General features: G+C 38.7%; 1 protein-coding gene across 1 annotated transcript; it reads right to left on the reverse strand.

Moving 5' to 3' along the window:
• Positions 1–1,377: 1,377 nt before the first annotated feature.
• On the reverse strand, positions 1,378–21,448 carry LOC137174018 (adenylate cyclase type 2-like). Its single transcript, XM_067578996.1, has 26 exons — positions 21,056–21,448; positions 17,638–19,099; positions 15,180–15,377; positions 14,906–15,067; positions 14,148–14,297; positions 13,119–13,273; positions 12,505–12,616; positions 12,267–12,394; positions 10,304–10,462; positions 9,979–10,138; positions 9,335–9,517; positions 9,001–9,029; positions 8,665–8,718; positions 8,203–8,266; positions 8,016–8,113; positions 7,694–7,778; positions 7,100–7,237; positions 6,854–6,931; positions 6,199–6,374; positions 4,609–4,693; positions 4,310–4,468; positions 3,638–3,784; positions 3,404–3,505; positions 3,092–3,206; positions 2,656–2,780; positions 1,378–1,520 (listed from the first exon to the last, which is right to left on the reverse strand). The coding sequence occupies exons 2-26, from the start codon at positions 18,697–18,699 to the stop codon at positions 1,386–1,388; spliced, it is 4,059 nt and encodes a 1,352-aa protein (XP_067435097.1). The 5' UTR covers positions 18,700–19,099; positions 21,056–21,448; the 3' UTR covers positions 1,378–1,385.
• Positions 21,449–22,542: the final 1,094 nt, after the last annotated feature.

Below are 22,542 nucleotides of genomic sequence, written 5' to 3' on the forward strand. Positions count from 1 at the left end.
GAAGCTGATACATACACAAACACATCTGTGGGTGATTTTTCTTTATTAGTTTATAAATAGAATAGAAAAATATTTTCCACTTACTCTGCGTCATTTATCTCTTTTACATTCACACTTATTATCTCTAAAAAATACACTACATACAGTTAAAAGATAAATATCATGTGCACAATCAAAAACTGGATTGTCATGCAGAATTCCTCACACAACAAATTAGAAAGTGCAAATGTCAAAATGTGCATTATCTGACTTTTCCTGGCACGACACGTCATGATGCCTGGATACAGATGTGCTTACAGCATCATTATTGTCAGTTTTTTAAGCATTTCAAGATAAAGAAAACATACTTCAATCTATATCAGTTGCAGTAAATATCTCTGGCTCCAGCGGTGAGTAAAGTTTAATAAAAGAGTGACTTTCCCTTTCCAGGTTGTGTCATTTGAATCATTTTTATACCTCTGAATAGGGAAAACTATCAAAATCTGGAAAACAGCAGAAATATAGTGTTTTCCTTCTGTTCTATCCTGTGAAATCATCTTTCCACCTCTCAGATTTATGTTGTCACCACCCTCAGGTTGGGAACAAGTGGAAAAGACCTGTAACTATCACAAATCTGTGCCAAGTAGCTTAAAACGTGTATTTAAAGCCACATAATGCTGTTCACCGACATATGTCATGAACGTGAAGCTGAATAAAAACTGAGATAAAACAGAATGTTTTTTTGTAACTAAATGAAATCATAATGGAGTGAAAAAACCTTAATAAAACAAAAATAAATTCCTGTAAACAGCAAAAAAAAAAAGTTATTTTGCTTATATGAGGCATAAACTACTTCAACGATGTCCTTCATAGAAACAACTGCAATCTTTGAAACATCTAGGTACTTAAAAGTGTACCAAAAAAGTGTTTAAATAGCAACACAACCTCAATTCATTTATATTACATACATTATTCAACATAATACAGTAAGAAATAATCCAGATACGGTACAGAAACGGAAGAAACACGGTTCAAGCTCTCCAGTTATGAGTCTCATATCTTCATTTAACCGGTCACGGATTTTATTTAGTGTCTAATCCGAAAGACAAAGGCAGCTCCTTGGTGGATGTAAATCATTAACAGGTAGGTGATGACCTGTGTTATGACCTACATCGCCGTTTCAGCATTGAGTCAGCGCAGATCTTCATTATGACGGCAGCACTTTGAAGTCGTTACTATCTATGTCCTCTGTGGGAAACCAGCAAGAGTCATGTAGTGTCAGGTTTAGTTGAAATAGTTCACAAGACCTTCATACATCAAAACAAATAAAAAAAAAATTCTTTTGCAGCTGGTGTTTGGACCCTGGTCTGAGCGGACAGTCTGATCAGCGTTTGACGGAGAGGAGGTCAGAACTGAGGAGACGACTGGTCTGTGTTGATAAAGTAAGTGGTGAGCTCCCCTTTGCCCTTGACGTTGACGACTCCTCTGAGAGTGACGCTGTATCCAAGACTCTGGACCATCTGGGCCGTCTCGTCCGTCACCTGGGAGCAGAGAAATGGGGAGAAAATGACTACTGTGTACAGTCATACATCATTATCAGGGTCTGCTAAGTGTAATACTTAACAACTACTGATCTGTGATGAACTACAAAGGTTCATCTGACAACTACAGCTCAAGTATTTTATACAAGTATAAAACAATGGACACAAGTATGAAGGGAAATTGCTGCGAGCAAAACCCTCTTAAGAGCTTAAGTGTATCCTTGTCAAATTAAAGAAGAGGAAACGATATTTATATGAAAATAAAATAGATTTACATTTGTAATAAAAAGACTTTTGGGGGCATTTTTGCCTTTATTTAAAGGACCAGTGTGTAGGATTTAGTGGCATCTAGCAGTGAGGTTGCAGATTGACCAACAAAATGCGCCTTCCCTCCCCTTCTAAGCATATAGGAGAACCTAAAGTGGCTGCGACACTCGTGAAAAACGAAAAACGCCCTCTCTAGAGTTTGGTTTATCTGTTCTTGGCTACTGTAGAAACATGGCGGTGCAGCATGGCGTGCTCTGTGGAAGAGGACCTGCTCCCTATGTAGATATAAAGGGCTCATTCTAAGGTAATAAAAACACAACAATTCCTATTTTCAGGTGATTTTACACCAATTAAAACATACTTATGGATATTTTATTCCATTTCTGCCAATAGATCCCTCTAAATCTTACACACTGGTCCTTCAATAGATGACAGTAGGGATACAGACAGGAGACATGGGGCAAGAGGGAAGAGTTTCACATTCAACACAGGACTCTTGCCGGAACTGAACCATGAATGTTGTGGTTATATGTTATGTGTCTTAACTACTAGGCTACCGGGACGATATAAGATATTTTAAGACCTTAACTTTTAAGTTATTTTCTGTAAAAAGACACACTGAGGTGCAACCCTTGTCTTTTTTAAAAAAAAAAATGTTTTCCCTTTTTGTTTTCTTTGTATTTACTTAATGATTGCATTGTAATGTGGGAAAAAAGTAATAAAAATCAAACATTTAAACCACTTAAATCAGTAAAAACATTTATTTTAAAAGTTCCAAAGAAACACAACTTGCTTGACTTGTGTTCTTTTTATATGTTGAAACAAGATGTAAGATATGTTTTACCACATTAGGCCCTTTTTCTCTGACCTGTATCTTGTCCAGCACTCCTGTACTGTCCATCCTGCTGGCCACGTTAACAGAGTTCCCCCAGATGTCATACTGAGGTTTATGAGCTCCGATAACTCCTGCAATCACCGGACCGTGGTTTATTCCTGCGAGTTAACAATGAGGAGCGATACATCAGAGGAAAATACAACTTTTTTATTGAAACTCCTTCTTTAACAGGTTTAATGACAGTGTACCAAGAAAATATTATTGTGTTTTCTTTTTCTGACCTTGCACTATGTATAAATAGTGTTTAAATTACGTTATTCTGTTAAAAATAATACATTTTCTTATATTTTACAGTCATAAGTAATTTGTCTAAGAGCATTTCACATAAACATTGTGTAATTGTAGATTTATGAAATAAGAATCAAGGGTTGGGCTTATTGCTTTTAGGATTCATCTTGAACAGACTCACCGATCCTGAGCTTAAAGCTGTTAAACGAGTGTGTGTTGATAAGCTCCAGTTTGCCCATTAAAGAGATGGCAAACTCCACCATTGCCCTCACATGACTGTAGGACATGTCACACTTCTGCAGGGGGAGCCAGAGATCAGGTTAATGAAGTGCAATGTATCACAACTGGATAATGTGACAACCAAGAGATTAAAATACTTTGATTTATATAAACCTGTATTTCAGCACACTGCATAATAGTCTCTTCAACCAATTCAGCTTGGTGATATTATTATATTATATTATCATATTGAACAAGCTTAAAGGAGGTAAACCTTTCTGTCATCCAATGAGTTTGTCAGTCCTGCAGCTGCCATGTACGTACTGCCGATGGTCTTGATCTTCTCCACTGAAGAGAATTTGGGCTTTGATAGAAGCTGTGAGACAGAAACACGAGCAGAACCAGAAAGGAGAACATGAGATAGGAGGAGGGAAATAAGGGATACTTAGAAAACAAACAAAATGTTCTGACACAGGTGGGTTATTTAATAGTATCTGCTTCCTCATACCTCATCGAAGTCTGATATGATCTCGTTGAGGAATCGTAAACACTCCAGACCGTCCCTGTTGGCGCTGCTCTCACTGTAAAACTCTTTGAACTGAGGCACAGAGGCGAACATCACACACACGCATTCGTATGACTGGCTGTACAGGTCCTGAAACAAGAGATTTTTTGAAAGTAAAGGGTTTTAATTGCAAGATAATCATCTGTACATTCTGCAAATGTTGCAAACAGAAGTAAAATTTGTTCATTTTTTCTGTTGCTTTTTGTCCTTAAAGGTTTCGTAACTCAAAATATGCAAATGTCATTTCTAAATGTCAATTTTTTACAAACTGAGGAATAAATTCTTAATGTTTAATAACTGAAACTGTATATTAAAAACATATTATCGTATAAAAACATGCATTCAATGCCACAAAACATATATATTAGTACTTTTTGTCAACGTCTCTCCTTTCTTTGCACACATGCTTGCAAGCCTCATAATTCAACCTACAAGCCAACTTTCTAGTGATATGAAAATATATTCACACTCTGTTGACAGCACAGAATGATATGTGAGAGTTGACAGAATGGCAGGCTAACCAGGGCATGAAGTTTATCTGTTTTACATTATAAACAGGATGTGGATTACAAGTACGTGCTCTACATCTCTCATGTGTGTTTTGTTTCTCTTCACCTGGTTACGAACGGTTTTGCCCATGAAGAAGGAGGCGACGTGGAGCGGCAGGACGTTCTGGAGGAGAAGCTTGTTGACGTTCTCCATGGTCTCCATCTCCTCTCTTTCCGTCTGGAAACAATGCTCCAACAGGAAGTCTACGCGGCAACCCAGCTCGTCCTGAGGGAGGGAGGAGAATTCAATACAAACTAAGTATGAACACATTTGGATAAAAATTTGCAAAAACTGCACATGTGAAACAAAGACACACACAGACTCCCTTTTCCACAGAAAAAGCTTGTAAACACACACAAACACACCTGTCTGGCCAATATGAGGCATACGATATAAAAGATGACCAGCCAAACTCCAGACATGATGTGAGGGTCTTTCAGAACACCGGGCCTGTAGAAAAACAAGCACATTCATATATTTACAATCATATTGTGTTACAATCTGGACTATTAAACTACCATCAGTCTTTTTTTTTTTTTATTCCATTACATGATTCCTCAGACCGGAGTGTCTTGTATCTCACAGTCAATGGGGTTCGTACCCCCCGGCCAGGCCTCTGTCTATAGAAAACTCTTGAATAAATGATGGTGAACTGAAACTCCAGACAAGGATTCACAATCTGGAGTCTGAGTGGCAGACAAAAGGCAGGAAATTTAAAACCTTGGCTGAGACGTCCCATTCGCTCCCCGCTAGTTCCAATCAGCTGCTCGACATGGAGAGAGTGCTGCGTGGTTTGTGTTTGTCGTGATTATTATGTACAATGTGAAATTTCAGCGCGCCAAATTATTTATCAGTCGGTAACCGCAATTTATTTGTCCGCCATGACTCCGATTGGCTGTCACTGGCTCAGACTGGCCAATCAAATTGCCATCGGTTATAAAAGAGACTGGTGGACGAGTGGGAAGTGTACTTGAATAGGATTACTGGGAGTTAGTCTGACTGTGTGGACAGCTAGCAAGCTTGAACTCTATATATTTTCATGCCTGCATACTGTGATACATCTTATTCTAACAGTTTGTCTATTAACATAATGTAACATACACAGAATAATACAGATTCTAAGAGTACTTTTTCCCAAATGGCTGCACGTGCAGTAACATGTTGACAGAAGCAAGGTGACCAAGTGGTTAAAAAGACACTAAACATGCTTTTAAACAACTGAACATTTGAGGTTACTTTCAATAATTCTTTTGCATTTTTGTTGATGTTGCTTCTGTTTTGTTAATGTTGTTGCTCTTGTGTTTGTTACTAACCATCCGTGTTTCATATTTTGTGCTAATTGCTCAACTGTGAAGCACTTTGTTACTTCTGTGGCCACAAATGAAAGACCGAGGAAAGTGTTTGAGTTATTTTGAGTGCTGTCAGTGTGCTTTGATGTGTTAAACAACAGGTTACCAAAGAGAGGAAAGTTCAAATGCTGTTGAGTTCAGCTTTCTCTGGGTGAAAAGCTTTAAGGCTGTGACTCATAATAGTATGTTGAGTGTTTTTCTGACTTACTGATTAATTGTTCAGTCTATAAGATGCTGTCCAAGAGTCCAAGTTGACGTCTTAAAATTGCTTGCTTTGCTTCAAACGACGATTTAACAATGATCCGATAATTCTGTTTTAATAATTGTTGTCATTTTTTCCAAAGTAAATGTTAGTTAATCAATTCCAAAAACAGTTGTTCACTAATTTTCTGTCTAATCACTTTGACTAATCACTTCACTCCTAGAAAACTGCTCATTGCTATTAAGGAGATCACTTTCTATGTGTCAGAACTTAATGTATGCGCCAGAAAAACGTCAATATGACCAAATGTGAAAGGTACTCTGCTGCTGCTTCACTTTAATTTTCAAAATAATGTTCAGGCACATAAAACTATAGCACACAGGACCCCCCTGAGGATCACTCACTTGGTGCCGTTGTAAAGCAGGTCGACGAGGCATTCGGATCTCGGGGCGTAAATGTAGAGGAAGAGGGCCAGGTAAACCACCACAGCCAAGGTGAGCAGCAGCGTCTTCACCAATAAGCACGTCCTGACGAACACAATCACTCCCAGCATGGCCAGCAGGCAGCAGTACAGGTAGTACTGCATGTTTGAAGGGAAGCAGTAGGTGGAACGTAAAAAATGTGGGTTAGGACAGGTTAGGTGTGATTTTCAAAGCAATGTTGATGTTCAAAGTATGTAAAGATACATTACTCCTTTATAAATGATGACTTTATATATGAAAAATTACATATAAATGTTGGAAATGAAATGAAATGAGGTAAAATGCTGAATTTTGTTATAGGTTTAAGAGTATTTATATAGCTGTGATCAGGGAGGAGTCACTATTGTACTGGTAGAGAATGTAAATGACTGGTATAAGTGCTATGTTTTGTCAAATGCTTGCCTGATATATGAGCAAGAATTACATCTATTTACGCTTATTGATGAAATTACCCTGTAATTAACTAAGCTAAACTACGACAGGTAATGATAACAACACACAATAGTGCCAAAGTAAACATATAATAAAAAAACACCTGGATAAAAACATGATGAACTGTTTCTTTGTTGGTACTCACAGGCACAGTGTAGAGTCTGAGACCCTCCAACTCAGTCCTGTTGGTAATCGAGGTGCAGTTTTTTCCCGGGAGGAAAAACTAGAAGGAACAGTTACATGGTGGAAGACACAGAAAGAAATGAACAAAGAAGAAATAAATAAACAGAATCAACAAACTGATAAATAGAAAAAAAAAAACCCAAATATATTTCTAAATGACAGCAGACAAAGAAAAGAAAAGAAAAAAGTCAGAGAAAAAGGAACTCACAAGGTTGAGGACGGCCATAAGCAAGGTGATGAGCACACACAGCGTGAGCACAAACAGCCGCAGCACCACCCTGGTAGAGACGCCACGAGACAGGCCTGATATCCACTGGACGCTCAACGGCATCTTAGAACGCCATTTCTGAAAAAAACAAAAAAACCCAAAACATAGCACATACATTACATACACACATTTAATACAAAACTATTTAGGATCACTGCAGTCATGTTATCTCTCCCAGATCACGGTACCACACAACAACAACTCAAATTTGATTTTATGCAAAATAAATCTTACGTAAATGTTAATCTTGTGCAGTAAACCACATAAAATGATGAGTAATAGTGTAGAATATACAGTTTGTTGTCAGTGTTACATTGACGTTGAGTAATGACCTTATTTACATGTTGAATTTATGCCAAAATTATTACAAGACTGTTTGTATTGTCACTTCATCTACTATTTCATTTTGAGCCACCTGCCTTTATTTACTGCTGATTAAACCATGAACTACTGATGTTGATATTAAACTCTGTACTTCTTACCTATATATTACCAATACTGCACAATACAAACCTATCACCGGAGTCTATTTACCTCCAAGTATCCGGTAAAAACGATGGACAGAAGCAGCACCAGCACTGGAAATGTTGCACCGTAGGACACCGCCATTTCAAAGTTCCTGGGAGGCATAAAAAAGGGATAATTTACGTTATTTTTTCTTTATTCAATTGTGGCAGTGAGTGAGCAAATAAGGATGCATATGAGTGAGTCTGTAAGTAATACACTGAGTGAGTGAGCACACTTGAAACAACCAATTAGATCAGTTGAATTCCAGTGTTTTTGGGCCCATTTAATTCAGAACATGATGCGCTTAAAGAGGTGAAAATGAAGTGTGTGTGACTGTAGTGTTACTCACTTGTCAGAAACAAGCATCTGGACCGTGAAAATAGTTACGAAGATCAGAGCTATGCAGCTCATTGAATGGTGTAAACCCTTCACCTCTGAAAACCGAAACTGGAACACAAACACAAACAGGAAGATGTAACACAAAGGCACAAAAACACGTTTTATATATCACGCTTGTGTTCAGGGGAAGAAGTTACCTTTTTCTCCAGACTCAGGTCGTTGAACAGCAGAGTCAAACAGTTGAGCTTCTTTGCTCTTTTCCTGAATGACAGTTTAAAAGAAAATTTAGGGGAATGATGGTTAGAGGACAAGAAACAGTATCACAGAAGTCTTAAAGGCTCTAAAATATAAGTAATAAAAGAACATAAAATATAAAATAGTGGAATAGTGAAGGTGGAATCAGTGCAATCAACAGTTTTTCCAAGAATCTATATGGCCAGCACATATTTCACAATTAAATTTAATGTTCACCAGTTTTATTTGAATGTATTTTACATCAACAAACAGATAAATGTTTGGATTCAGTAGGTTTGTGAGGCAGTTATCTCCACTTTTCCCTCCTGCCATGTATCTTATGACTCTCTACCAACTAACAAAGAAGAAGCACAAAACAATACTTGAGAAAAAGTATGTACCAAAGACTTTCAATGACAACTTACCCTGCAGTGTCCAGCGTGTCAAGTGATGCCCTAACACCATTATCCACCATCAAACTGGGACGAAACAAGAACACATTAGACACAGCTTTATCCAAAATAACAATAATGTGACTCAACTTGTGGGTTCCCTCCTACAGAACATAACTTTCCTACATTACAAATAAATGATGCTGTGAAATAGCTCCTCTGTATGTAATTGCTAAAACACTCATTTCAGAGGACTGACAAAGCAGTAAGCATGTTATATTGCTCTTTGCTGGAAGAGCCGCATGCTTTATTACACTTATTTTACTCAAATTAATAATGCTGGTGCTTTGAATATTTGTTGAAACTTACCTGGGATTGGTCTGGGTAGTTTGTCTTTCCTAAAGCAAACACACACACACACACACACACACACACACACACACACACGCTGTCAACAGGCTGCATGACCTAAAGTTCTTTCAAATATACAGACAATACAAAAGTTATGATCTAACACTGGTGAGAGTTCATGTGTTGCTGGAGAGCACAACGGTAAACAGTATGATTAAGTATTATTTGTATTTGCAGGTTCTGTGTGTATTTATATACTTTATGTTTATTTATATTCACTTTAATGCATAGCTTAATATGTGGAAAAAAACTAAGCAAGGTCGAGAATGGGGAATGCAGCGCAAATACATACTACAGACAGCTGCGATTGGTTCATGATGACATTGGTGGGGGTGGGTTTCTTCTTGCCGGGCCTCTTCTTGGCTTCAGGGTTGCTCAGGTCTGCGAAGGGGTGGATGGTCTGCCAGGACTGCAGGTACTGAGACATCCGGACAGACGCCCGCTGCCTGCTCTCACCGGACGCAAGACTGTTCGTCTGGAATTAGGATGGAGATTATTTTATTTCACATGAAGCAGATCACAGCAGTTTGGAACTCGGTGCTAAAGCGCACTTCTGGAAAGTTGGTGAGTTTCACAGATAAAACGCATAACTGGAAGATCTTCAGTTGCTTAAGAGAGGCTTTTTCTAGTAAGGCAAACCTGCTTCCTTGAATATACATACACAGTTTGTGTCATAGTCGCATAATTAGTTATTTTACTTCCATACTGTTTTGAGGGGAAAAGTTTAATTAATAAAAACATATAAAAAGTAAATAAAGATAAGATCCTGCAACTTAAAAAACACACATACGACTAAAACAACACAGAAAGTGCAATTTGAGTGCATAGATGAGGAGGTAATGACTGCACTTGAATATCTGACCACATCTCAAGTGGTTCACACACACACATACACCCACACACACACGTGTCGCATACAAACACGTGTACCCCTACCGATCTTGGTCTCCTGCATAAACTGTCCGACTTGTGAGGGTCAATCACCAGGTAGGTTTTTCTTCCTTGGAGAAGAGGATCCCGACTCCCCCCCTCTCCTTCCTCCACTCGGTATGCTCCATTCAAGTGTTGCAGCGTCTCCTCTGTGATATGGACTCGCCTATTTATAATAATAACCATATTAATGACAAAATATGTACAACATGTTTTATAGAAAGATGTGAAGAGTAAACAAAACTCAAAATGTATCTTTATCATTAAACTAATTGCCACATTGTTTTTTTTTAAATTTGAATTATTTGCATTATTTAAACACTTCTCTCACCCAGGAAGACCTCCAGACTCCATGTGGTTGGCTAGTGTCACATCATGTGACCACACGTCGTATTGCCACTTCTGCAAGCCGATCACACCGCAGAGCACGTTGCCGGTGTGAACGCCCACCCGCATGCTGATCTCAACCCCCGTCGCTTCTCGCAGTTTACTACGGGGAAGAAATAATTCAAATTTAAAATTGAACAAGAAATACCACCTTGTTGTTGTATGCCTCCCCCAACCAGTCAAGTTGCAGTTTACGTCAATGTCTGTCCAGACTCATATCATATTTGTAGTAAAGACTTTAAGGTTTTATGTGTATTTTCCTTGTATGTGTTCACATTCTTGGTCAATAAAGCTGATTCTGATTGAACACAAAGTTGTAGCCATGACAGTAGACGATGCTTCAGATATAGATGTTGCTATAAAGAAACTACAAAGACTAAAACGTGGACGCTTCGCACACATCTTCAACTCAGCGGCACAGAAGATCAATACAATCACCACAGTTTCAGGATGAGCCCCCGAGATTAGTGTCACCGATTCAGTATCCGACCAAATGTGAAATATGGTCACAATCTTCTGCTCTTGAGTTATAGCGCTGAATAACGTCCAGAAAAGTGTTTTTCATGGATGTATTATAAGATCCGGATACTGGACCAAAAATGGCGCCCATTCAGTCCAGTAAGAACTGGCGCACACGCCAAAAACGGTTTCTAGTTTCCAGGTTTGCTTCGGTGTTGTGCAGCCCACTGAATATGCACAGTAGTGTGTCTCCCGCTGGCCCCGTCCAGCCCATAGAGTTTATATTGTAGTGACATCACAGATTTTTAATCGCTTTTTTCCGCTCGAGTAACATTTTACAAATATAAAACCTCCACGGATCAAAAACTCATAATAGAAAGAGTCGTTATTGACCTCGTTGGCAGTTTGAGGTGTCCCATCGACAGCTTTACAGGCGTCTCTTTTACAGTGGTGGTCTACGGGGAAAATGCTTTTAGGGCCGTGGGGGGATTTTTCGCTGCAAAACCGCAAATGTCCACTGAGAAAAACTGGCTGCAAGGCTGAGGGCGGCGCTGTATCCACCTCTTATTATACATCCATGGTGCTTTTGCAATACAATATTTAATTAAATTTACCTTTGACCTTTTGGATATAAAACATCAAAATTTAATTTCATTTTATCCTATTAGACATTTGTGTGAAACTGTATCATAATTAATGTACGAATTCTTGAGTTATGGCCAAAAACTTGTTTTGACCTTTTACCAGCAAAATCTAATCAGTTCATCCTTAAGTCCAAATGGATGTTTGTGCCAAATTTGAAGAAATTCAAATTTCGGACGTAAAACATAATGCCTCCAGCCATAAAAACATGGTTCAGTCCCACAAAGCACACGTCATGAGAGATAAGTGACAGACTGTAATAAATGTTTGCATGACAAAGACAAAGCTGGAAATGGAGTAATCACAACGAGGCCTCAGGAAAATGTGTAGCCTGAGAATATTATGATAAATTTATATATTACAGTGTTTCCACACGCTGAAACTGTGAGCATTCGGCTAAAATATTCAGTGCGGTTCCACCTGCACAGGAGAGAACAGTGAAGTAAAATTCTCAGAGTAACAAGAGGAAGTTACACGTAGTAATATCAGATGCAAATCAGGAGCACTGAGCAGCTTTTATTCCTGTGGCTGGAAAACAGGAATCAGGTGGGAGGAACTTCATCACAAAAGTAACAAAGACATAACAGTACCACATAAATGAAGACGGATGAGATTTTTTTTTTAATATTAAAATTGTACATATTTACATAGATTTACATATGTTTATAATATATCTGTTGCTGTGAGCTTTTTCAGCGTACGAACAACAACAGAGAAGAGGAGGAGAGGTACATCAGATAAGGATGGAGGGTAAAAAAAACAAACAAACCTGAAGCAAAATTTTAGATAAATTTAGATAAACTGACCTGATAGCAGTGCACATGTCCAGCCCCATCTGGACACAGTTCCCGGCATGAGTCGGGATGGGGTCAGGCAGGCCAGACACACAGTAGTAGCAGTCACCTAAGATCTTAATGCGAAGACATCCGTTCTTCTACAGACAGAAAGAAACACAGAGAGCAAGTTTACAACTAATATTTAAAAAAATACTCTTTTTGAAAGGATAAATGTTTTATTTTGGGCTGGATGTGCTGGTTTTTGTACCTTTGCGATGTCGTCAAACCTGCCAAAGAGCTTGTTGAGCACAGCGACGAGCTCTTCTGGTGAGCAGGTGCTTGCCAGCTTTGTGAAGCCCACAATGTCTGCATATAGGATGCTACATAACACACACACACACACACACACACACACACACACACACACACACACACACACACACACACACACACACACACACACACACATACACACATAGATGCAAATATCAGGCACAAAATCCTGGAATAATTTGGTGCTACAGAATAAAAACAGCAAATACTGGAAAAAAAATTTGCCTACATAATGCCAAAAGATTTTTCTTGATAACTTTTCTGAGTTTCTGTTTTTTGCTACATTGTCGAGTGAAATTGGATATTTTAACTAGCATTTCTCTATCATAAACATGATCAGTTACATAATTATAGCATCTAAAATATGTGTCTTCATGTGCTTTAGTGTACAGCTTTATTCTAGAAACCCACCTCTATCTTAACAGACAAAAAAAGTGTATTTATGTGATTAAATGCGGGCATCTTTTGAGAGCTGAGAGACAAGATACAGCTGTAATTTTCTAAAACATACTCAAGAACATCTTTAATTATGTACAGTGTGATAATCACCTGACGTCTTTGTGCTGCTGTATGTACAGGCTGTGGAAGTTGTGGAAGTTGTGTTCGTTCTCCTTATCGCTCTTGGGCTTGGACAGCCTCTTTATCACCTCCGTTTTCAGCTTCACGGCGATGCACCGTGGCAACACAGACAGGAGGAGCTGCTCCTGTTGCCAAGGAAACCAGACAGGACAGGGGGGGGGTTAAGTGCGTGGTGGAAGGTGGGCGATGAGTTTTGAGACCGTATTAACCGGGGTCATTGCATTTCTGTCTGACAGAGGTGACAATCTGCTCTCAAAGGCTTTAAAAGAAATAGGCGAACATCAAAAACCTCCTTGAAACGATGCCCTGTTTACTCAGTGGATCACGTTTCATCTATTTGTTTACTTGGTAAGAATAGTGCCTATTTAGGGTAGACTATTCTGTTGCTGCTGGGCTTCAGACAAGTGAATGATTAATCTATTGAACTAATGGCCAGAAAAAGCAAACAGTAACCAAACCCAGGCTGTCCTTATAGGGTGCCTTTTAATGAGAGCGATTACACATTTTAAATTTAGAGCATCTGAAAACAGAAGCATAAGACAGAACTGGATCGAATTCAAGTCATTTTATTTATTATTTTATAAACGTGGGGCTTTAATTTATTTCTGGAAACTTCAAACTATCTTCTACTTGGTGCAAATTAAGCTTGATGTGGTAACTTATGAAGTAAGATTATATAAACATGGTATATGGTATATATATTATATTATAAAAATCTGACACTTGCTTCAGGTTCTTACTATTGTCAAGACTTATCAACATGTCACATTTTACAGGGTAAATAGGCTGGATGATTTTGAGACAAGCTAGTAAAAGTGGAGTTTTTTTATGAGACTGGACGATTATAAATCTTTATTTGCACTTTCTGCTGTTCTGAACTGTTATCTTTTCTTTATCTGGATGGAAATCCTACACAGAATTGAATATATTTATATATATATGTATATGTATATGTTTGTAAAGCAATATTGTCTAAGGGGTTGGGATCAGTGTTTTAACCTGCTGATATTTCCTTATTTCCTTCCGGGAGCGTATAGCGCTGAACTCCTCTCTCTTCTGATTGGATATTCGGAGATCATGCTCGGTTGTCCACAGGTGGAAAATCCCGACGCAGTTCACACACACAAACAGCACCGCGTTCGCCACCAGCTGTGGAGGAAGTCAGAGGAAGGGGGGGAGGAGAGATCATTAATACTTTCTTTACAGTCCTCCTTTACTTTTAGCACAATAAGGGTTTAATATATTAGCTGAACCACTATTGTGACATGTCAATCAGTGACAGAGTTAAAAAAACAACAACATTTATTAATATGAACTTTGAATTTGTGGTAATTATTAACGTATTTTGTTACTAACTGAAGAGTCACACTTATTTATCACGTGACAAATAACACAGTATGTAAGACCAGGTGTAGGATTTCTTCCTAAACCAATAAAGATTTATTTTTTCCCAGTGGAACCTGTAAAGCCTCGCTTTCCATAAACCACAAAACCCTACTGCGTGCTGACTGACCTTAGCTTTACACCTACTATTTGAATTTGGATACTATTTTTTGGCACATGCAGGAGGTACGCGCTTCTTTACATAGGCAGCTCATTTGCAAACCTTTGCCTATGTTTCCATTTTGAAACTTAATGATGTGCAGCTATTTGTGTTTCACCGGAATCAAACTCACATGAACAAATTTAACCACATCATCCCATATATCAAGTTTAGGAAATTATCTTAAATGTATTCAAACACAGTTAATCTGTACCTGCACAGCCAGGTCTGGTGTCTCTGGGCTTGTGACAGGAACGTAGACGCTGATGATGATGATGTGCGAAACGCTGGTGCCTATCCCGACCATGAGGGCCCAGGCCAGAGAGAGAGGCAACACTGTGTACACGCTCAGAGAGAGGAAGAGGAAAAACGCCACCTGAGAGAGTAAAAGGACAGGAAAGAAGAAGAAAGGGAAAAAAACAGAGATGTTACAACAGTTGAAGAATGTTTTTCTCCCATAACAATGAAGCCTATAATTTCTTCCTCACCTGTTCCCAGGTTGTGACACAACCTCCCGTGAAGATGAAGACCATGGCAGTGACATACAATGACCCCCAGACGAAGAGGGCCAGAGCTCCTCCACAGCGCCTCACCGTGGCCAGCCAGGGCAGGCAGACGAGCAGAGCGGAACTCAGACAGAGAACCACACACACAACCGCCAGAGCCGCTGCGTGGCGATCCATGTTCTGTGAAGAAATGAGCAAGAACAGCAGATTAGTGCGCCGACAAAATCCAAATCATAACGGTCTTAAAATAACACTTACAAACTTGACTCTTTCTTGATTTACTGTTGAATGGAGCAGGCTGTAAAATGGGGAAACACTTTTTATGTTTGTTTTTATACATTTTTCAAGGCAGTAATATGATCCACAGTTTTCTCTACTGTTGAATAGATGCTGTGTGTCAAGTGAGCAGCTTAGTGAACCTTAAAGACATTTCACTAACAGAAAGAAACAGAGGAGAAGGAGCCATTTACATTAATATGCATTTACTAAGCCTAACCCTGCATCGTCCTATTTCAGCTCAGCTGTTTAATAGACCCAAGAAGCACCTGTCTATGCCACACTAAGGACTGAAATCCGTATACTTTATTCATCAGAGTTGACAGCCTTCAAACAGCAGGTACAATTTTTTTAATCTGCAATGACACAAAGTGCCTGAGATATTTTCTTCTCTTTTTCTGTCAGGGAATTATTGATTTTGACTGAATGTTAATATACTGTCAATGCATCAACCGTTTTATGAATTAATTTGTATTGAGTTCCATGAAATCCATAAAATATGTAAGAAAGCAAAGAACAACTGCATGAATTATGTTTAAATTTATACTACCCAACATTAGCAAAAAATACTACTGGCTACTGGAATCTTAAAAACAAAAATACTGTACTTTACATAGTACTTTAATATATCTGTAAATAAAGAATATGACTCTGTGTGATTGGTTGGCAAACTTGAGACACCCTGATCTGTTGTACTTTTAGGATGTTGGACAACAAACGAGCAGGGCTGCAGCTAACAATTATTTTCATTAACGATCAATCTGCTGATTACTTTCTTGATTAATCGATAAATCGTTTTGGGTATAAAAAAACTGAAGTGGAATATGTGTGTTACAATTTCAGAGTCAAAGGCGATGTCTTTAAATGTCTTATTTCATTTAAAACCTGATACTCAGTTTGTTATAATTAATGACAGCTGAGATCAGCCAATTTTTTGTCATATTTGCTTAAAAAATTACTCAAACTACCATTTGATCATCAAAATAGTAATTTTCTGTCCATGGATTTTTCAGTTAATGGTAACAAACCAGTACCAAGCCTGTTGCTCGAAGATCTCAACGTATAAAGAAACAAAAGCATAATGATAAGAGTGTTGAGTATTGATTATAGACAAAAACTACTAGTTTCCTGCCAGTATAATAAGAAATTCTGATTTGTTAGATCCTGTTTGAACCGTCTGCAGCACTGGTAAAAAAAAAAAGTTAATATTTTACTACTTAAAACATATCACAAAGAGCTTTGAAGGACAAACTTGGAGTCCAGTATTAACCTAACTTAAAGCCTTATAGTGAGGTCAGACAGAAGGGCAGGTTGATACAGATGACCTACAAATGTACTGTTTTGTGAGTGTTTTGTTTATAGCTATTTTGACGACCTAAATGAAGCTTAAGAATGTCGTGTTGTTTGGAAGAACAGGTTTAATGCTCTATTTCCTTTCCATTAGAGTCAGCCGTAACGCTTTTTCCAGCAGGTTTCCGTCAAACTCGCCGTCTCTACACTGATGCTGCTGAGTGCAGTGTTTTGCTAACTAACATAAGGCCGCAGCAAATGATTAATTTTCATTATTGTTTCATTTCTACCAAGGCCTTCACGTCTTGAAATTTGTTTTTTTTTTAGTCTGACCAACAGTCCAAAACACAAAAATATTAGATTTACAATGATATAAAACAGAGAAAAGCAGCACATCCTCACGTTAGAGATGCAACGATTAGTCGAAAATTAATTGCCAAGTATTTTGATAATTGATTGATCACTTTGAGTCATTTTTTTAAAGAAAAAAATGCCCAAATTCTCTTGATCCAGCTTATAATGTGAATATTTTCTGGTTTCTTTAGTCCTCTGTGGTAGAAAATTGAATATCTTTTGGTTGTGGACTGTTGGACGGGAACAAGACATTTCAGGTTAGGTTAATCGAGAAAATAATCAACAGATAACTGATTAACCAATATTGAAAATGACTTTTACTTGAAGCCTTACAGATAAAAAATATTTGATTTTTTTTTGCTTCAGAAACAACATTAATAGATGTATTCGTCAGACAAAAAGGTGGCATGTTCTACAATAAATGTAAAAATATTATTAAAGTTTAAGTGTGCACAATCACACACACACACACACACACACACACACACACACACACACTCTCTCTCTCCCTCTGTCTCACCCTTCCCGTGGTGGGAATGAGGACGATGATGGCCACACAGAAGGCCAAAGACAGCACCAGTCCGGACAGCATGGCCGGAGTTTCCTCCACGCACTGCAGAAAAGCCCTGCGGACCGCCTGAAAGCAGCAACACACCCCCTCCGTCACGCTACGCTGGGACCGGGAGCTTTGCTTGTCCTCTTCTTCATCCTCCTCGTTCCAGTTGTCGTCTATGCTGTCCCTCGCTTGGGAGACGAATGAAACACCTGCGAGCGAGGGCGACCTGCTGCCGGGTGACTCTTCAGTTGATTTCAGTTGAACGTGTAAGTCTGTTTTGGAGTCTCGTCTGTCATCATCTGGACTACTTTTGGTGCTTTTCCTAGACTGAGACATTTCTAAACTGGGTTCGGAGAAATTGACGGCACGGATAGGGTTCGACTTTTCAAAGGAGCGTTCATCGAGTTCATCTAACACTTCGTCACAGGCGTCAGTGCCGAAACTCGTGCAAACGTAATCGGGCCTGGATCTTGCGCCGCTGTGGTCCGAGTCACCGCAGCCGTTCGCATGACATGAGGTATTGTTGTCTGTTCGTAGCCTATCAGAGGATGACCTGACCGGGGCATCATCATCATCATCATCATCATCATCATCATCATCTGCAGACTGCTGGGTCACGCCTGTTCCTCTCAGCAAAGAATTGACCTTGAGAGGTTTAGGGGTCTGAGCTGCTTTCGCCACACCAACCTCTACGGAAATCTGGGATTCACTGAGTCCTGATTGGCTCCCCGGCGGCCCGATTGCGGTAATATTGCTTGGATTAATTGTGACACCGTTCCTGTTAGTTGTGCCGACATCTCCTTGCGAAATGTTCATGTCGCTGTTTTGTACTTTCTGCAAATCTGGAGGCTGTTTTACACCTCGTCCTGTGGTGTGACTGAAGACGTCAAGTTCCAGGCTACTGCCTCCGGTGATTTTGCTCCCCCCGACACCAGAGGCGATCACAATGTCCGGCACTAAAGACATCTGTGACGCTTCTTCTCCAGGCCTCCCCTTATCCTGAAATCCCTGTGACTCATCTGGCATTGTGACCTCCGTGAACGCGAGGGATCTCGCCGTCTTTCCACTTGTCACTTTGCTTTCTCTGGCTGTCGGTCTCTCTCTCAGCTTGTCTACATGATAAATACACACTAGAGTGGTGTTTACTTCTTCATCTTTTCCTTGTCAGATGTTATTTATGTCCATGCGGCAAGGGAAGCCTCAATCTCTGTGTGCGAGATTCAATAAATGTGACTGAAATTTGAGACTGTTCCAGAGAGAGTCCAGCTCCTCTGTTTTTTCCCACAGCTTAAAAATATGTCATCAAAATAGATGGGAGGTCACATAGATCCATTAAGGTCCAAAAAACGGCTGATAAGGAATCTTAAACCGGAGTGTTTGCTCCTTACATGAGCGCTGATCCATACTGTGTAGCAGAGGAACCTCCCTGCCAAAAAAAAAAAAAAAAGGTTTAACAATTAGAAAAGTAACCACAGAATCAGAACAAAAGATTAAACAAAGCTAAACTTAAATATTCACAGCTCAGAGAAAGGTTCTTGCGTCTGTGTCGATGTTACACCAGCGCATGGTTTTAATGCCATTTTAATGACAGACTTCTTCTAGTCATTTCCCCATTATGCAACACAAACTTGTTAGTCTAGCTGCAGGCTCTTCCCCAATAGCACACACTCACGGACACCACACAAACACATTGTGCAGGTGTGTACTGGAATGACATGTCAAGCGACGCACCCAGTGCACATTAAAAACATTTTTCCAGTCACCACCTACACTCAGTGGCTCTGATCTTCCTCTCTGTCGCTGTCCTCTTTCGCTTCTTCTTCCCTGTCACCTGACCATGTCAAAAACACACCTGACTCTTATAGTATCGTGTGTAAAATATCATGCTTCAGTGTCACCATTACCTCTGGGATTAAAAACATTTCCATAATCTGTTTCCTCCGCTACAGGTGCATTTAATAATAAAGTCACAGAGGGATTACACAGTGATTCATCTGATTCATCTGATTCATCCGTTCGCCTTGATTGACCTGCTCTGCCCTTTTAAATTAAATGGCAATGATCTGGTTTTGTTTCTACACTTTGAAAACTTTCACAAAGGAAGTATTGTGTGTATTTTTTTAATGCCAGCACACTTTTGTGACACTATGGGGTGATGACAGTACAGTTTATTGTTCTTATGTCTGGGAGCTGCTGTTCCACCGGTGTCTTTTTTCCCTGTCGGCTGGTTTCACTACTCTGTTCTGTTGGTCTGTGAAGCACTTTAGAAAATGAAGAGGGGTTTTCTACAACCAGCTGAAACCTCTTTAGCTTAAAATCAAACCAGGAATATAGTATTTTTGATGGAATATTACATAAATAGTCCAGTTTCTCCAGTGATTTAAACATTAGGGATGCACTTGTTTCCACCAATTTAAAGACTGAAGTGGAGCCAGTGAAGTTTGGGGGGAAAAAACTTATAATAAAAATGTATATGATCAACTATAAGAATACTAAACATTACAGTCATTGGCATATGTCGTTGTTACAGAGCTCCAACTTTGATTAATCTAGCATAACTGAAATTTAAATGTCCATCACAACTCCCAAGAGCCCAAAGTGAAGTCTTAAAATTGTTTCTTTTGTTTGACCAACATGTAAGACAAGCAAAAGCAGGACATTCTCATATTTAAGATGGTGGAACCAGCAAATACTTTTTTTTTTTACTTGACAATGTTTTTCTGTTGATCGACTAATCAATTAATGGACTCATTTATTCAGCTCTATTTGTTTGTGTTGTGAATATTACATAAATGAGCACATATCATCGGTGATTTCAATGATTACAGTGTATTTTTCATGCAAAGTTCCCTCAAATTTAACGTAAACAAAGTCATTTTTCGCTCTCACCAAATTAACGAATTTTACACCCCATCGATGACAAAATACATTGCGTAGATGCTTCCTAAAAACCTTGAATTAAGTAAGTTTGATAGGGAAATTACGATGAAAGATTTTATCACCAATTGAGAAAAAAAGGAATAACTGTTATGACAAAGTTATATCTATAAAATCCATCTGTGGCGTAACGGATGAGGGCAGCTGGCCTTAGTCAACTAAGTTAAGGCTAAACATAACACAATGAAAAATCCATGTAATGATCACATTAGTACAGAGGTACTTTCATGGACCTTTTTGTGCATTTAAAGTGGCGCTTCTTGTCTAACTTTACTTGTCTAATCCTCTTATATCCTATAATACTCCTTCAAGTTCTCTTGAGGAGTTCAAAAGGCTAAAATAACCGTGTAAAAGGACGGAAAAACACTGGGTATGAGCGTTAACGTAGCACCTGAAGCCCGAAAAGTAATTTAAATGTTTGTAAAGTGAAGTAACGTTCACTTACCTCATTATTGATTAACGTTAACGTCCGTTTCTCCCCACACGATAATTTCCCTCTGCGTCAACTTCGTCCGTTATCCTTTTACTGTTGTCAAAAAGCACACAATGACACTTTTAACCTCTAACAAACGGTAAAAACATAAGTTTTTCCTCTTAAAATCGTCTTTTCTGTTCAAAAGACAGCCGTTAGGAGACGAGCGCTCGTGCGAGACTGTGAGGTTGGAGCGCGAGGTGGCAGGTGAATGCGGGGGCGCGCACGACGAGAGCGCTCTGGTCCAGCTATGCAAATATGGCGATATAATCAGCAGAGGGATGGAGGGGAAGGACAGGTCAAAGGTCACGCAGGTGTGCAGGTTTGTTTTCTTTACCAGAGCGGGATGGATTTGTTGCTGTCAGCCTGTTATCTTCAGTTAAACTTTATATTATGCTTTGTTTTGTTTTGTTTTTAAATCAAAACACATGTAGCATATACAAGTGATTTACCAGTTTATTAGCAACACAAAGCTAAAACTGCTAAAATCAGTGATGGAGGAAGTATTCAGATCCTTTGCTTAAGTAAAAGTACTAATACAGCAATGTAAAAAAAAGTCTTGCATTTAAAAACCTACATAGTTAAAAGTATAGAAGTATTACCTGCTAAATCTATTCATTTGTAATGTGTAAATACACTGTCTTCTTGTAAAGTGTACCATGACTTCTGTGATTTTACTTTAAATAATTACTTACTTTTGTCTACTCAATAATAATGACATTTTAAAGATGCTACTCAGTATGAAACAGTACAATTCAAAAGTATCAAACACTAGCCTATAGTGTCCAAAATGACCATAAAGTTGAATCAAAATTACTCTAAAACAGTTTCTATAAAAATGATTCATGAGAGTACGATTCATTGCCGGGCTGTTGTATTATATCGTACAAAAACAGAGTAAATATTTATACATATGATATATAACATATCACTGGAAAACAAAGTAACACTTAAAAAAGAGAGGTATAAAAAAACAAAGAAAAAAATCTGAAAAATGTAAATAAGATGTATTCTATTTATTCACATCTTGGGCATTCTACAAGAAAATGGCATTGTTGTAAAGGAGCATATATATGTACATCCTGCCTTGTCCGGGTAGTTAAATGAATATCCGTTCTTCTTCTGTTTATGAAGTCTGTCTGTGTTTGTTTCTCCACCCTCTCCGTGGGGCCTTCTGTCTTATTTATTTTTTCCAAATCAAACAGCTTTATTGGCGTGGTAATATTTCCCTATATTGCCACACAAGCAATTTTACAACATCGGCAAACACACACACTCATACTGCAGTATACAGTAGATGATGCAGCTGTAGGTTTTAGTGCCAGATGAAAAAACATGAAGGCCATTGTGCTAAGATGTAGTATTCATAAATTTATTGACGAGTCAATGTCAATGATGTATTTATGTTAGATTTATTCTAGCATAGCTGTGATTTGTCTAGTATTTATTACTTTTCTGAT

Source organism: Thunnus thynnus, chromosome 22 (genome assembly GCF_963924715.1).
Source record: "Thunnus thynnus chromosome 22, fThuThy2.1, whole genome shotgun sequence".
Lineage (NCBI taxonomy): Eukaryota > Metazoa > Chordata > Actinopteri > Scombriformes > Scombridae > Thunnus > Thunnus thynnus.